The sequence below is a fragment of the Lampris incognitus genome, chromosome 2, assembly GCF_029633865.1.
Source record: "Lampris incognitus isolate fLamInc1 chromosome 2, fLamInc1.hap2, whole genome shotgun sequence".
Lineage (NCBI taxonomy): Eukaryota > Metazoa > Chordata > Actinopteri > Lampriformes > Lampridae > Lampris > Lampris incognitus.
This window is the reverse complement of record NC_079212.1, coordinates 10,558,756-10,572,099: the sequence shown is the minus strand read 5'-3', so window position 1 is coordinate 10,572,099 and position 13,344 is coordinate 10,558,756. Positions and strand designations below refer to the sequence as shown.

The 13,344-nt window shown below is 44.2% G+C and overlaps 1 protein-coding gene across 1 annotated transcript; it reads right to left on the bottom strand.

Annotated features, from left to right (window-relative positions):
• Positions 1-428: 428 nt before the first annotated feature.
• mrgbp (MRG/MORF4L binding protein) lies at positions 429-12,031 on the bottom strand. The gene is made up of 5 exons (XM_056274450.1): positions 11,875-12,031; positions 10,970-11,091; positions 7,302-7,383; positions 6,116-6,190; positions 429-1,626 (listed from the first exon to the last, which is right to left on the bottom strand). Exons 1-5 carry the CDS (start codon positions 12,014-12,016, stop codon positions 1,436-1,438), a joined length of 612 nt encoding a protein of 203 aa, XP_056130425.1. The 5' UTR covers positions 12,017-12,031; the 3' UTR covers positions 429-1,435.
• Positions 12,032-13,344: the final 1,313 nt, after the last annotated feature.

The following is a 13,344-nucleotide window of genomic DNA, read 5'->3' as shown; positions in this document are numbered from 1 at the left end:
CTCTTTTACATAATCCGCCATGAATATACATGAGATAATTTATGAATAAACATAGACTAGCCGGCACTGACACACGCACACACGCACACACACACACACCGTTCTGGCAACACATACCATTCAGAGGTCCATGAATATTCATCTACACAACAACTCTGTCTTTCTTTCTCACACTCTGTTTCTGTCTTTCTTTTTCAGTCTCTCCATCTCAGTCACCGTGACAGCTCTATAGAGTGCTGAGGATAGACGCCTGCTCTCCTTCATCGCTCCTCTTCACTCCGACCCCCCCCCACCCCCCCCCCATCTCTCATTATCTGCAGTACACTCTGCCTGCTAAACACCTTAGCATCTCGACCGTAACGCAGTACAGCCCGACATGTTCTACATTGTCCACGGAACTCGCAAATGAACAGCAGACCGGTTCACTCTCCAAGTCACTTTTATTCACATTGTTTCCTCAACACATCCCGGCGCGCCTGCCCAAGTGGAACTCTGCCCCCGTGTGGCCGACATGAGCATTACAGCTTTACATGGCTTCATTTTTACACTTTTCGCTTGTTCAGCTTCCACAACAATATTTTCGTTTTTGCCGGTTTCCGCCCGAGTTGTGAGCGGGTGTACACCCGTGTGTTTGGCTTTGTTTAAGTTGTGTGACCGTGAACAGTCTACGAATCTCTTTGTAACAGTCTTGGAACATGATCAGCAAAGTAAATGTTATTCTGATCTGTCTGGATGAGTAAAGGACAATAAGAGAACAGAGCCGATTTGAGGTCATGTTTAATGAGGCGCGCGCGCGCGCGCGCGCACGCACGCACACACGCACGCACACACACACAGCCTGACAAAAGCTTAACAATAAATTAACATGATGTTGCTAAAAAATAAGAGTAAAAATCAAAGTTATTTGTAGGAACTAAGAGACGACGCATCTCGACGCGTGTCTCGCTACGACTTCCAGCCAAACACAAACCGTCTGCGGGCAACAGTCAACATTTCACACTTAAAAGAATAAGAGATAATCTGAAACACCACATGAACCCTAAAAACGACATATCTCCCTTCCATAAAGAAACCCTTCTGCTCGGTCCGTCTGAACTTCTCTAAACTCTTTTTCTCTCTCTAGATGTCAGAGTGATTCCCACATATTCTTCCTCCTTCCGTCAGGTTTTTTTTTTTTCTCGGAGTGCATCTCGCTCCCTCTCCGGGACTCGGAGAGGGAGCGGTCGAAATGAAGCACAAGGTTTGTGGAAATAATCTTTGAAACAAATGATCTGCTGGGCAGAAGAATCTGAGAGTAAAGACGAACGCAGGGTTCGGATTACAACCACTGACAGATTCACCTTCCTCTCCTCCATCTCCTTCCATCTCCCGACCTCTCTCCCTGTCTCACTGTAGTCTTCATGGCTATGGACTCCGTGGTGCCCCCTGGCAGTATTCAGGTGCGTCTCCTCTTGGCTCCTCCGGGACTTGCGGGGTTTGAGGAGGACAGGAGTTTCTCTGTTGTGCGACTCCTCTTCCTCTTCTCCGCCTCCTTTCCGCCGCCTCCCTCGCTCCCTCCCTTCTCCCTCTCTCTATCCTTGTCCCGGTTCATCCCTCTCTCGGACAGCTTCACTGAAGAGTTACTGCCTGAGAGACAGAATATAGACAGTGAGAGAAATACAGACCAAGAGAAAGCGATAGAGGGCAAATAAAAGTGAGAGGCACAGAGGAAGAGAGAATGAGGAGTTCAGAGAAGACAAGAGGCGATGCATAGAGAAGGAAAGATTGATGGAAAAAGGGCTAAGTTCCATCACTCATCTAAGTGACCTCTTCAGTCTCGACTGACAGCAGGTGTCTCCACCCTTATAAACAACAGTGGCATAACGACCGACACCAATGACCAGTTTCATATGCAAATTACCATGAGCATTAACTAGACTTACAATGGCCATGTGTGCTATTCACAGAGGATTGGGGGATATTTGCAATCACAGCATTGTAAGATGGTGACAGATGTACTCTTAGCCCCCCCCCCCCCTCTGGTTATGGGATGGTCATTCCTTTTCACATAGATGGCCTCTTTGACTCCCTGTTCAAACCAGCGTTCCTCCCTATCAAGGATGTGCACATCCTCATCCTTGAAAGAGTGGCCACTGGCCTGTAGATGGGTGTAGACTGTGGAGTCCTGGCCTGATGTGTTAGCTCTCCTGTGTTGTACCATCCTCTTGGCCAGGGTCTGTTTGGTTTCCCCGATGTACAAGTCACAGCAATCCTCCTGGCACTTAACAGCGTCACTATGTCTTGATGCATGCTCAATAATCCAGGTAAGAAAATCAAAGAGGGTTGAACCAGTTCATCTGGATACAATGTTTGTTGACAGATACATTTCATCACTCATCTAAGTGACCTCTTCAGTCTAAACTGACTGCAGGTATTCGCATAATGATCAAAACCAACGACCAGTTTCATATGCAAATAATGGGTGTGACCATTAAATAGAGTTACAATGACCATGTGTACTATTCACAGAGGATTTGAGAATAGTTGCAATCACAGCATTGTAAGATGGTGACAGATGTTCTCTTAGTCCCCCTCAGTTCAGGGATGGTCACTCCCTCTTAACATAGATGGCTTCTTTGACTCCCCCGTTCAAACCATCCTTCCTCCCTATCAAGCATGTGCACATCCTCATCCCTGAAAGAGTGGCCACTGGCCTGTAGATGGGTATCCAGATGAACTGATTCACCCTTCTTTGAGCGTACACTATATTCAGAGGTGCACATAACTGGTGCGCATGTGTGGTCAAAATAAATAATGCAGAGCAGGTAATACGAAAAGAGGCGCTTTTGCGTACCAACAATTTTGGGACACAATTACTGAAACAACAGGATTTTCTCCATATATCACTGGTAAGAAAGTCATTATGACAAATGTGTTAATGTTTATAATCAGTTGTTAATCTTGCAACTTTTAGCCTTAGTTCTTCATTAAGTGGATGCGGGGTTTTTTTCCAAGTTAGCAAGGTTAACTGTTAAACCTTGAGCTCCAGCAAATAGCTAGCTTATGCTACAACTAGCTTAACATTTTTTCTCTGGTTTTAGGATTTTCGTCCATTCATCAAAATGTCCATTAAGTAATTACTTTGGTGTTGCACCACTTCCAAAGAAGTGCCAGACTGAACCTGTGCATAAAAAACGTGTATTAGTGGAAAAATGGCTGCAGGAAGTAGCCTGGCTCCAAACAGATGCCGACCGCACAGAGATGTGGTGCAAAATATGCCGTGAAAATCCCAACCTCACGGATAAAAGCAGCGCTTTTTATATAGGGACAAAAAAAGTCAGTCATCCAGCTTGTGAAAAGCACGAGAAGAGTAAAGAGCACATGAACATAGTGCAAACTACTGATAACAGGTGCAGCCGGGATCAGAAATCCACTCGCCCTCTTGACACGTGGCAGGACAAACTGAATGAAGAACAGCGTCAAGCACTGAGTGATATTTTTCTGTTGGCCTTTCACAAGGCGAAACATGCACGCCCGGTGCGTTCATATGGGGAGGATATTGCACTTTTCAAGAGGCTTGGAGTTAATGTCGGGAGTGCATACCATTCACGAGAAGGGGGACCCGCATCATGCAGAGCATCGCACAGACAATCAGTTTAGAACTGAGTGAAAAATTGAAGGCAGCTGAATTTCGGGGCGTGCTCTTTGATGGATCAGAAGACACAACACAAGTGGAGCAGGAAATTGTGTACACTGTGCTTGTGTCTAGCTACGGAGAGTTTACCTCAGATGTCCTTGGATTAACTAATTCGGGTGTGAACTGAGCGGCACAGGACATAGTGAACGGACTGGAGCAGCTCTTCCTTACTTGTGGTTTAGGGGATCAGTGGAAGATGAAGTTGGTCTCGGTGTGTACAGACGGAGCAGCAGTCAACGCATGAGTTTACCATGGAGTTGTTCCCAAATTGCATCAGATGGTGGCAATAGGGGATTCCCTTGTGCATATTTTGTGCACTGCCCACACCCTTGAGAACTGTAAAAAGTCAGCTGATCTCATGGTACCATACTGTGAGACATTTAATTGCTCCGTTGTCAAGATGCTGAGCTTTTATTTACAGAGAGGGGGCGCATAAAGAACAGAACAACGAAAGAAGATATGTGATGAGAATGGCGTTGCCTTTGTGAAACTAGGAAAGTTTCACAGCATCAGATGGTCTGCATGGAGGCAAGAGACTGTTGAAAATATGGAGGCTGTTACCTGCCATTCAAATTCAAGTGGCTACAAGTGATGACAGTCACCTAAAACATATCTGCACAGAACGTTCTCAGTGTTTCCTAGCCGACATGCTTGACACTGGAGACATTTTACAGTTCACCTCCCTCAGGTTCCAGCAGCATCAATTGACTATTGGTGAATGCAAAGATGAGCTCATGGTAGCTGCCGGACAGCTGACACTATTGCGTGACAGTGAAGGCAAGTACAGGAAAAAGACTGTTTCACATGCTGATGCCGACAGGGACAAGGCTGGTGTATTGAGAGGTCTAATTCATGAGTCTGAAAGCTGATATGAACCCCTTAAAGTCATGCGATCCATTTCTTATTTTCGATCCTTCAACTTGGCCTCAAGAAACGCAAGACCTCCACAGTTTGGGCAACACAACACTTACTAACATCCTCCAGAAATGTGAGGCCAGTTTGTCTGTTGACAAGACACTCCACTGTAAGAGAATGGATGCGTTTAAAGTAAGCAGGAAAACGTTTGGCAGACTCCTCCATGAATGACTTGGTCAACACAGTGAAGATAAGTGATCCAGATAGTTACTCCAACATTCATAAAGTCCTTCTGTTGTCCCTTACACTGCCCTTGAGCAGTGTTGCATGTGAGAGGGAATTTTAACATCTCAATATATAAAGCAAGTACAGATCCCGCCTATCAGACTCTCGCCTCTCATCCCTGATGCACATCCATTTGTCTAAGATGACAACAGAGACTTTTGACCTGAAGCCAGCTGTTGACTTATGGATGCAAACAGCTAATCGCAGACTCAACCAGGGAGAAAGAAGTACGCCTCCATCTTCATCTGCCATGTTTGAAAGAGAGGAAGACAATGAGGAGAGCAGTCAGGAGGGTAGTGAGGACAACAGCTTGTAGGATAACCATGCAGCGTAAATACTGAGTACCAAGCAACATCTCCAGGTGCTCCCTTGAGAACCAGACCAAACAAGTTATGTGCACCCCTGACTATGTGTGCTGGGGGACCTGATCCATGGGGTGGACCAATTTCTGGCGCAGCGTGTTTTGGGGTTTGAAAGCAACTGAGAAGCGATGTTTGGAAAATACGCGTCTCAGCTCTTCTGACACTCCCGCCACATACGGAATCACCACTGGTTTATGCTTGGACAGCTGTTGTCCTTCTCCTCTCTTCGATTGGCTGGCGCACTGTTTGGGGTCTTCCTGGCTTTGACAAACGCCCAGTTAGGATAACCACACTTAACCAGGGCCTGTTTAATGTGTGATTCCTCTCCTTCCCTGGCCGCTGTGTCGGCGGGGACGTTGTCAGCTCGGTGGTACAGCGTCCTGATGACTCCTAGTTTGTGCTCCAGTGGATGATGAGAGTCAAACCTTAAGTACTGATCATTATGTGTTGGTTTACGGTAAACAACAACAATCAAATGTCCCCCATCACCAACTGCAATTTGACAGTGTAAGAAGGCTAACCTGTCATTTTTCACATCCTCCCTGGTGAACTTGACGTGGTTGTCCACAGAGTTAATGTGGTCAGTGAAATGTGGTACGTCCTGAGATTTAATTTTAACCCAGGGGTCGTCCACAAATCTGAACCAATAGCTAGGGGATGTCCCTGGATAGGACATCAGCGCCCTCTTTTCCACTTCCTCCATATACAAGTTGGCCACTACAGGTGAGACTGGGGAACCCATAGCACACCCATGCCTCTGCTTATAGTAATACACAGTACCACAGGCAGACATCTTACCTGGATTATTGAGCATGCATAAAGACACTGTGAATTCATGTACATGTACACACACACACACACACACACGCAGATAGACACACATGCAGAGAGACACAGCAGAGACAGAGGGATGACGAGAGGAGAATTACTGTGGTACCTTCTTCATGTGTGGCAGGAGGTTCTCTCTCCATCCTGAACTCCTCCTTCAGCTCCTCCTCTGAGCCAAGCTTTCCTACACACACACACACACACACACACACACACACACACCACAGACACACACACACACACACACACACACACACCACAGACACACACACCACACACACGCACGCATCATCATGCTATGCCTTTAATTGTTAGTTCTCTGTATATTCAGTGTTTACAGTGTGTGTATGTGTGTGTGTGTGTGTGTGTGTCCTTGCGTGTGTGTGTGTGTGTGTGTGTGTGTGTGTGCGCTGCCACAAGTCACGCACTAAGAGACTGAGGACTTTTCTTCCCACAGGCTATCAGAGCCTTGAACAATAAACAATAAACTCTGCAGGGATGAAGGACAATATACAAATACTGTTGTCACTTTATTGACTCTGTTCTTTTAACCATGTTTACATTTTTGCATATTCTTGTATATTTTTGCTTACTTTTGTATATTTTTAGCTGGCATATTTTGCTTGTAGCTCAGCTTTTATAATTTCTTGTACTTGCATTGTGCACTTCCTCGGTGTTTGATCCAATAGTATTTCACAATATGTACTTGTAAGTATATTAAATGAAAAATAAAAATCTCTTGAGTCGATTTTGTCCTGGGTAGGGTTGGGTACCGAACGCGGTACTTTTAGAGTACCGACCAAATTATGTCGGTGCTACCGAGTACTGATTCACATTAAATCAATCTGTGCCAAATTTCGTTACCTTGAGAATGAGCTGTGAATAAAAATAAATACAGGTACCGGTATCGGTTCAAATGTGAACGTTACCCAACCCTAGTGCTTGACTATATGGAAGATAATATCATCATGATAACCACTGGGAATTTTACCTAATATTGGTATACATCATGAAATCTGCTTCCATATGTTTAAGAATCCAGCTGAGGTTCGTCACATTGAACTGCTTGGTCATGTAAAGTATAATATCAAACGGAAACTGGCATTCAAATAATACTCCCTCAAATATTACACACTTCATTCTGTGAGAAATTTTAGATCATAGATTCTCATTATCATTAATTCAGACATCAGAATTGTGTACCACTGAAAGATGATAAATGATGATAATATTGATATTATTGTTCTGATCTAACTCAACATGAATCAGAGGTCAGTTAGCATCTGATCTCTCACCTTCTTTAACATCTTGAATGATGTCGTCCGGCAGAGAGAAGCTCTTCTCTGCATTTGGGAATGGCAGGATCTCTGACTCATGCTGTACCAAACACACACACACACGCACAAACCAAATGAGTCAGTGTTGAATTTAAAGGAATCCATACAGTGGTGCACATACAACAATAACAAGCCATGGTTCACAGCCAAACTAAGACAACTTCGGCAGGCCAAGCAGGATTCCTACAGTAGTGGGGATAGAGCCCTGTAGAAGCAGGCCAGAAATTCACCAACAAAGGAGATCAGAGTGGCTAAAAGAAGCTACACTGAAAAGCTAAAAAACAGTTTTCAGCCAACAACCCTGCGTCAGTGTGGAGCGGTCTGCAAGACATCACAAACTACAGAAGACCATCCCTACATGATGAGGCAAACAAAGACTGGGCCAACGTCCTGAATTTCTTCTATCAAAGGTTTTAGAGGGACAAATTCACACCCCTCACCTACCCCAGCCTAATGACAATGGCCCCCATCACACCTCTGGCAACCCCCCTACTCTCCCCCTGATACTCAGGCTGCACTCAAGATATGCCTAAAAGATGCGAGCTGTCTTTTCCAGAGACACAAGACAAGGAAAGCACCGGGTCCAGACAGTGTCTCCCCCTCCTGACTTAAAAGCCTGTGCTGACCAACTGGTTCCAATCTTCACGCAGACCTTCAGATCCCTGGAGCTGTGTGAAGTACCCTCCAGCTTCAAATGCTCCACCATCAACCCGGTACCCAAGAAACCCTCCATCACAGGACTGAATGACTACAGGCCTGTCGCTCTGATGTCTGTGGTCATGAAGTCTTTTGAACAACTGGTATTGGGCCACCTGATGGATATCACAGGACACCTGGTGGACCTCCTTCAGTTTGCCTACTGGGCAAACAGGTCAGTGGATGATGCTGTCAACATGAGACTGCCAAGCGGCAAATGCAAGGATCCTATTTGTGGACTTCAGCTTGGCGTTCAACACCATCATTCCCGAAATCCTCGCCTCCAAACTCTCCCACCTCACCATATCCCATGCTATCTGTCAGTGGATCACCAGCTTCCTGACAGGCAGGAAACAGCAGGTGAGGCTGGGGGAAGTCACTTCTGGTAGATAAACAGTCAGCAGTGGTGCTGCCCAGGGATGTGTCCTCTCCCTACTGCTCTTCTCTCTCTACACCAATGACCGCACCTCCAAGGACCCAGCTGTTAAACTCCTGAAGTTTGCAGATGACAATATGGTCATCGGACTCAACCAGGATGGCGAGGAGTCTGCATATCAGTGGGATGTTGAGTGATTGGTGCTCTGGTGGAATCAGAAGAACTTTGAACTGAACATGCTCAAGACTGTGGCGATGACAGTGGACTTTAGGAGACACCCATCAGCACTGCTCCCCTCACAATATCCAACAGCCTTGTGTCAACTGTGGAGACCTTCAAGTTTCCGGGAACTACCATTTCGAAAGACCTGAAGTGGGAGCCCAACATCAACTCCATCCTCAAAAAGGCCCAGCAGAGGATGTTCTTTCTGCGGCGACTGAGGAAACTTGGTCTGCCACAGGAGCTGTTGTGCCAGTTCTACACCACAGTCATTGAATCTGTCCTGTGCACATCCATCATGGTCTGGTTCGGAGCAGCAACAAAACAGGATAGGAACAGACTGCAGTGAACAGTAAGGACAGCAGAAAAAAATCATTGGTGCTCCCCTGCTATCCTACAGGACTTGTACACCTCTAGAGCTCAGAAACGGGCAGGCAAAATCAGCACAGACCCCCACCCCCCCAAACCCAGGACACAGTCTGTTTGAACTCCTACTTTCTGGCAAACACTACAGTGCACCAAAACCACCAGACACAGGAACAGTTTTTTTTCCCACAGGCCATCTCTCTCATGAACACTTAACAGCATGGTGCAATAATGGACATTTATTATGTAAATATGACCTTTTGTAAAAAGCCCCCTCTGGTCAAGATGTCTCATCTACATATCTACGATGTGCACTACCTCTTTTTAAACGGGATTAGACACACAAATACACAATTGTAGATACACATACAACTCCTGTATTCTGGTTATAAATTATAAATATATAATGTCGTATAGAATTATAAAAGATAAATGTATAGTATATATTTTAGTATATAATACAATATTAGTAAATATATAAGCACAATAAAATAGTTATATTAGTATATATTGTGATATAATATATAAGCATTATGATATATAAACAAGTTATTAATTATTCAACCACAACGAAACTCTTTATATAGTTGTGACATACCTGTTTTGCATACATACTTACCTCCAGTATTTTATTTATTATTCTATTTATTTATTTAGCTTTTCTTTCTTTTTTTTGTATGAGTGATATATCCAAGTACTAGAAGCTGCTGTAAACTACAGATGCAATGGTACACTGTACGTTGTCAACCCTTTTGGTACACCCTCCTACCGTTCAATACTCTGGAGCCTATCAGAACTTCTCTGGAGCCTATCAGAACATCTCTGGAGCCTATCAGAACTTCTCTGGAGCCTATCAGCACTTCTCTGGAGCCTATCAGAACATCTCTGGAGCCTATCAGCGCTTTGTATGCAAATACGGGCTGGAGAAGAGAGGGGAAACTACAGCTCCAACGTGACAATGGTGAGCACTATCGAGACAAAGAAGAAAATTTGAAGAGGCACAGTCGTCTTTCAAATCTGCTGTGTGGGAACATTTTGGATTCAGTGTTCAATACGATGACAAGGGTAAGAAGACCATAAACAGACAAAGTAGTCTGCAAGCATTGCTTTGCCACTGTTGGTTACACTTCTAACATGATGTCTCATCTACATCGCTGTCACCCGGCCGTATCCCTTGCAGGTGGAGCAAGGAGAGTCCACTCATTAGCGAGAACACAACAACCTCTCGCTGCTGCCCTCCAACAACAGTTTGCGACAAATTCAGAAAAAACAAAGAAATAACGACAGGAGTGGGTGTGTTCACAGCCAACGATTTGCAGCTGTATACAATGGTTACTGACTCTGGATTTTGTCACCTGATGAAAAAAAATTGAACCGTGTTACAACGTCCCCCCCGCACACATTTCAGCAGCAAAGTAATTCCCGAACTATATGAAACATCACGGAGAGAAAGTGAAAATTAATTGACACAGACACACTATCTATAACCTCAACATAAAGGAATAGATATCTCATATAGGGTACCAACTTGATGTTGCGTTTTTATATTTAATATTTCCTATACATGTATATACCCTGTTTATTTAGAATATAGAAGGCAAAGCACCTAGGGGTTAAAAGCACTTTTAATTTTAATGTTTTTCTCCCCTTGATTTCACAGAGTATGGACAGAAACTTAGACAGTCATGCTGCCATTTTTCTGTATGGAAAGTTTTATATTTTATATGGCTACAGGGAAAAGAGCTCATTGTTTAAAAGTAATGTGTTTTCATTTTTTTTCTTGAATATAAAGTTACTAAAACTGCACCGTTACCGTGGCCCAAAAACCGTGATACATACCAAACCGTGGGCCCACTATACCATTCCCCATACTGTAAACTGGAGTCAAATTCCTCATATACATAAGCACACTTGGCCAATAAAGATGATTCTGATAGTCTGCTGCACACACACAAACTGTGGTCCTTACCAGAGCCTGCATGTCGTACATGGTTCCCAGGTGGTCCCATATAACAGAGGAGGAGACCTGTCTGCCAATGTTCTGACTGAACTTGTCCCTGATACAAATCATATGAAAATGACGGTTCACTCCTGCAGAGGGACAGAAACACACACATATATATATATATATATATATATACATACATATATGAATGAGAGAGAGAGAGAATGAGTGAGGATACAGAACTATAAGTCATGTGATTGTCCTGCTGCTGTCAGCATGCTTTTGTTTACATTGATCTGGCAAACTAACAGGCTACCCAAGCTGGCATCTAACTGACACCAAGCTGACTGAAAGGTCAAGTTCAGCTAATACATTATTCCCCAGTTATGATACAGTCTCATCTGCTAGCATTCATGTTTCCACTCATCATTTACATTAGGCTTATTGTCTATCCCTGAGTAGTCGCACATCTCCTTTGTAAGTGAATGTGTGTATTTGTGTGTGTGCTAATCGGTTCAGGGTGAGGGTGTCTCAATGCCTTCTGCCCAATATATGCAGGGAAAGTCTCCGACCTTGCGACAGCGAATTGAATTAAGCGGATGTGGATGATGGATGAATGAATCGTGTTCACCAGAGTTTCATTTTATTATTCTGTTATTAACTATAAACATCCATCCGTCCGTCCATCCATCCGTCCATCACCTGAACTGCTTATCCTGCTCTCAGGGTCGCGGGGATGCTGCAAAATCCTTGTTTTGTGTCTGAGAAGGCTGTGTTTTATTTGACTGAGGTCACGGATGAAGGGTTTCACTTTTCCTGTGTGCCTGACAGATGAACTTTGCTCTGACCTGGATGTGAGCTGAGAGACCGACCATCCGGCTAAAGCTAACATGCTAACGCACTGACGAGCGCTCGCGTTAATTTCTTACCGACGGGTTTGTGACCGAGCATGGCGTGGAAAAGACAAACTTCCACTTCATGACTCCAGACTACCGAGTCCTCTCCGGGAACCAAGCCCGAGTCCGGCGGCTTTTCGTCGGTCTGAGTCAACACTACCTCCGCCTCCCCCATGTTTGCCTCGCCGGAATAGATACGCTGCCAAAGGACCGGAAGTTTTAGTGGCGGGTTTCAAAAGAAAAGCTGACGGTGCGAGGCTTCAAAATAAGAGTTTTCCTGTACTACATAAGCCAGTGGTTCTCAACCGGGGGTCCGAGGACCCCTAGTGGTCCGTGGTCTTATTGCAAGGGGTCCGTGAAAATAAAATATCTTTTAAAAAAAAGATCCTATGACATTTATAGAAATAGGATTCTTTTACTCAAATGTGACTGAGACCTTTATCTACCTAAACTATAAAGGGTAACAGGACTTTTTTCTCTAATTACATCTGTTTCACAAGTGTAATTTATTGTATTTTAATAAGAGATCTCGCTCCCGTTTGCATTGTTAAAAGTTACTGCATAAAAATTCTGTTGTTACATATATCTGAAAGTTACTGAATACATATTCTGTTTTGTTACATATATCTGAAAGTTACTGAATACATATTCTGTTGTGTTACATATATCTGAAAGTTACTGAATACATATTCTGTTTTGTTACATATATCTGAAAGTTACTGCATAAGAATTCTGTTGTTACATATATCTGAAAGTTACTGCATAAGAATTCTGTTGTTACATATATCTGAAAGTTACTGCATCAGAATTCTGTTTTGTTAACCATATCTAAGTTACAACTGAAAGCTCTTATTTTTGCCCCAAAGAGTGAATAAATGCTATAATGCAATTTAAAATGCAGTTTCTACTGTTTCTATCAAATTGCAACCCCCCTCCCCCAAGATCAGGTGGCGGGGTCCTCAGGGTAGATCAAAAATACGCAGGGGGTCCAGGACCCCAAAAAGGTTGAGAACCACTGACATAAGCCATCGTGAAAATACGGAATATCGTTCAAGATGAATCTGTCATCTGAGTCGTGCAGAGAGAAGTTCTCAGATGACTCTGCTATTATTGAGTGTATGTGTGTGTGTGTGTGTGTGTGTGTGTGTGTGTGTGTGTGTGTGTGTGTGTGTGTGTGTGTGTGTGTGTGTCTGTGTGTGTGTGTGTGTGTTTGGGGGGGGGGCAGGCAGGGTACAGGGGCCTGGTGGAAAAATTTGTGGACTGGTGCAAGTTGAACCACCTGCAGCTGAACGCCCAACCCCGTCTCCTAAAATTACGCTCCCACACATTTTCAATTTCAGTTTTGGGGGAAACGTGTTTTCTCCCGGATTAGGCTACCGTCACACAATGCGCGAGCGCAGGCGTTTGTCGTGACGTCACAATTTACATCTTGACGCATGCTCAATAAGCCAGGTTAAAAAAAATAAATAAACCAGTTCATCTGGACGCAACGTTTATTGACAG

What these genes read in the sequence shown, in the direction of transcription:
- mrgbp (XM_056274450.1), bottom strand. Translation starts at nt 12,016, where the DNA reads ATGGGGGAGGCGGAGGTAGTGTTGACTCAGACCGACGAAAAGCCGCCG. An exon ending in CATTCAAGATGTTAAAGAAG is followed by an intron (nt 6,191 to 7,301) that starts GTGAGAGATCAG and finishes GTGTGTGTGTAG; the next exon opens with GAAAGCTTGGCTCAGAGGAG. An exon ending in TCCTGCCACACATGAAGAAG is followed by an intron (nt 1,627 to 6,115) that starts GTACCACAGTAA and finishes TCTGTCTCTCAG; the next exon opens with GCAGTAACTCTTCAGTGAAG.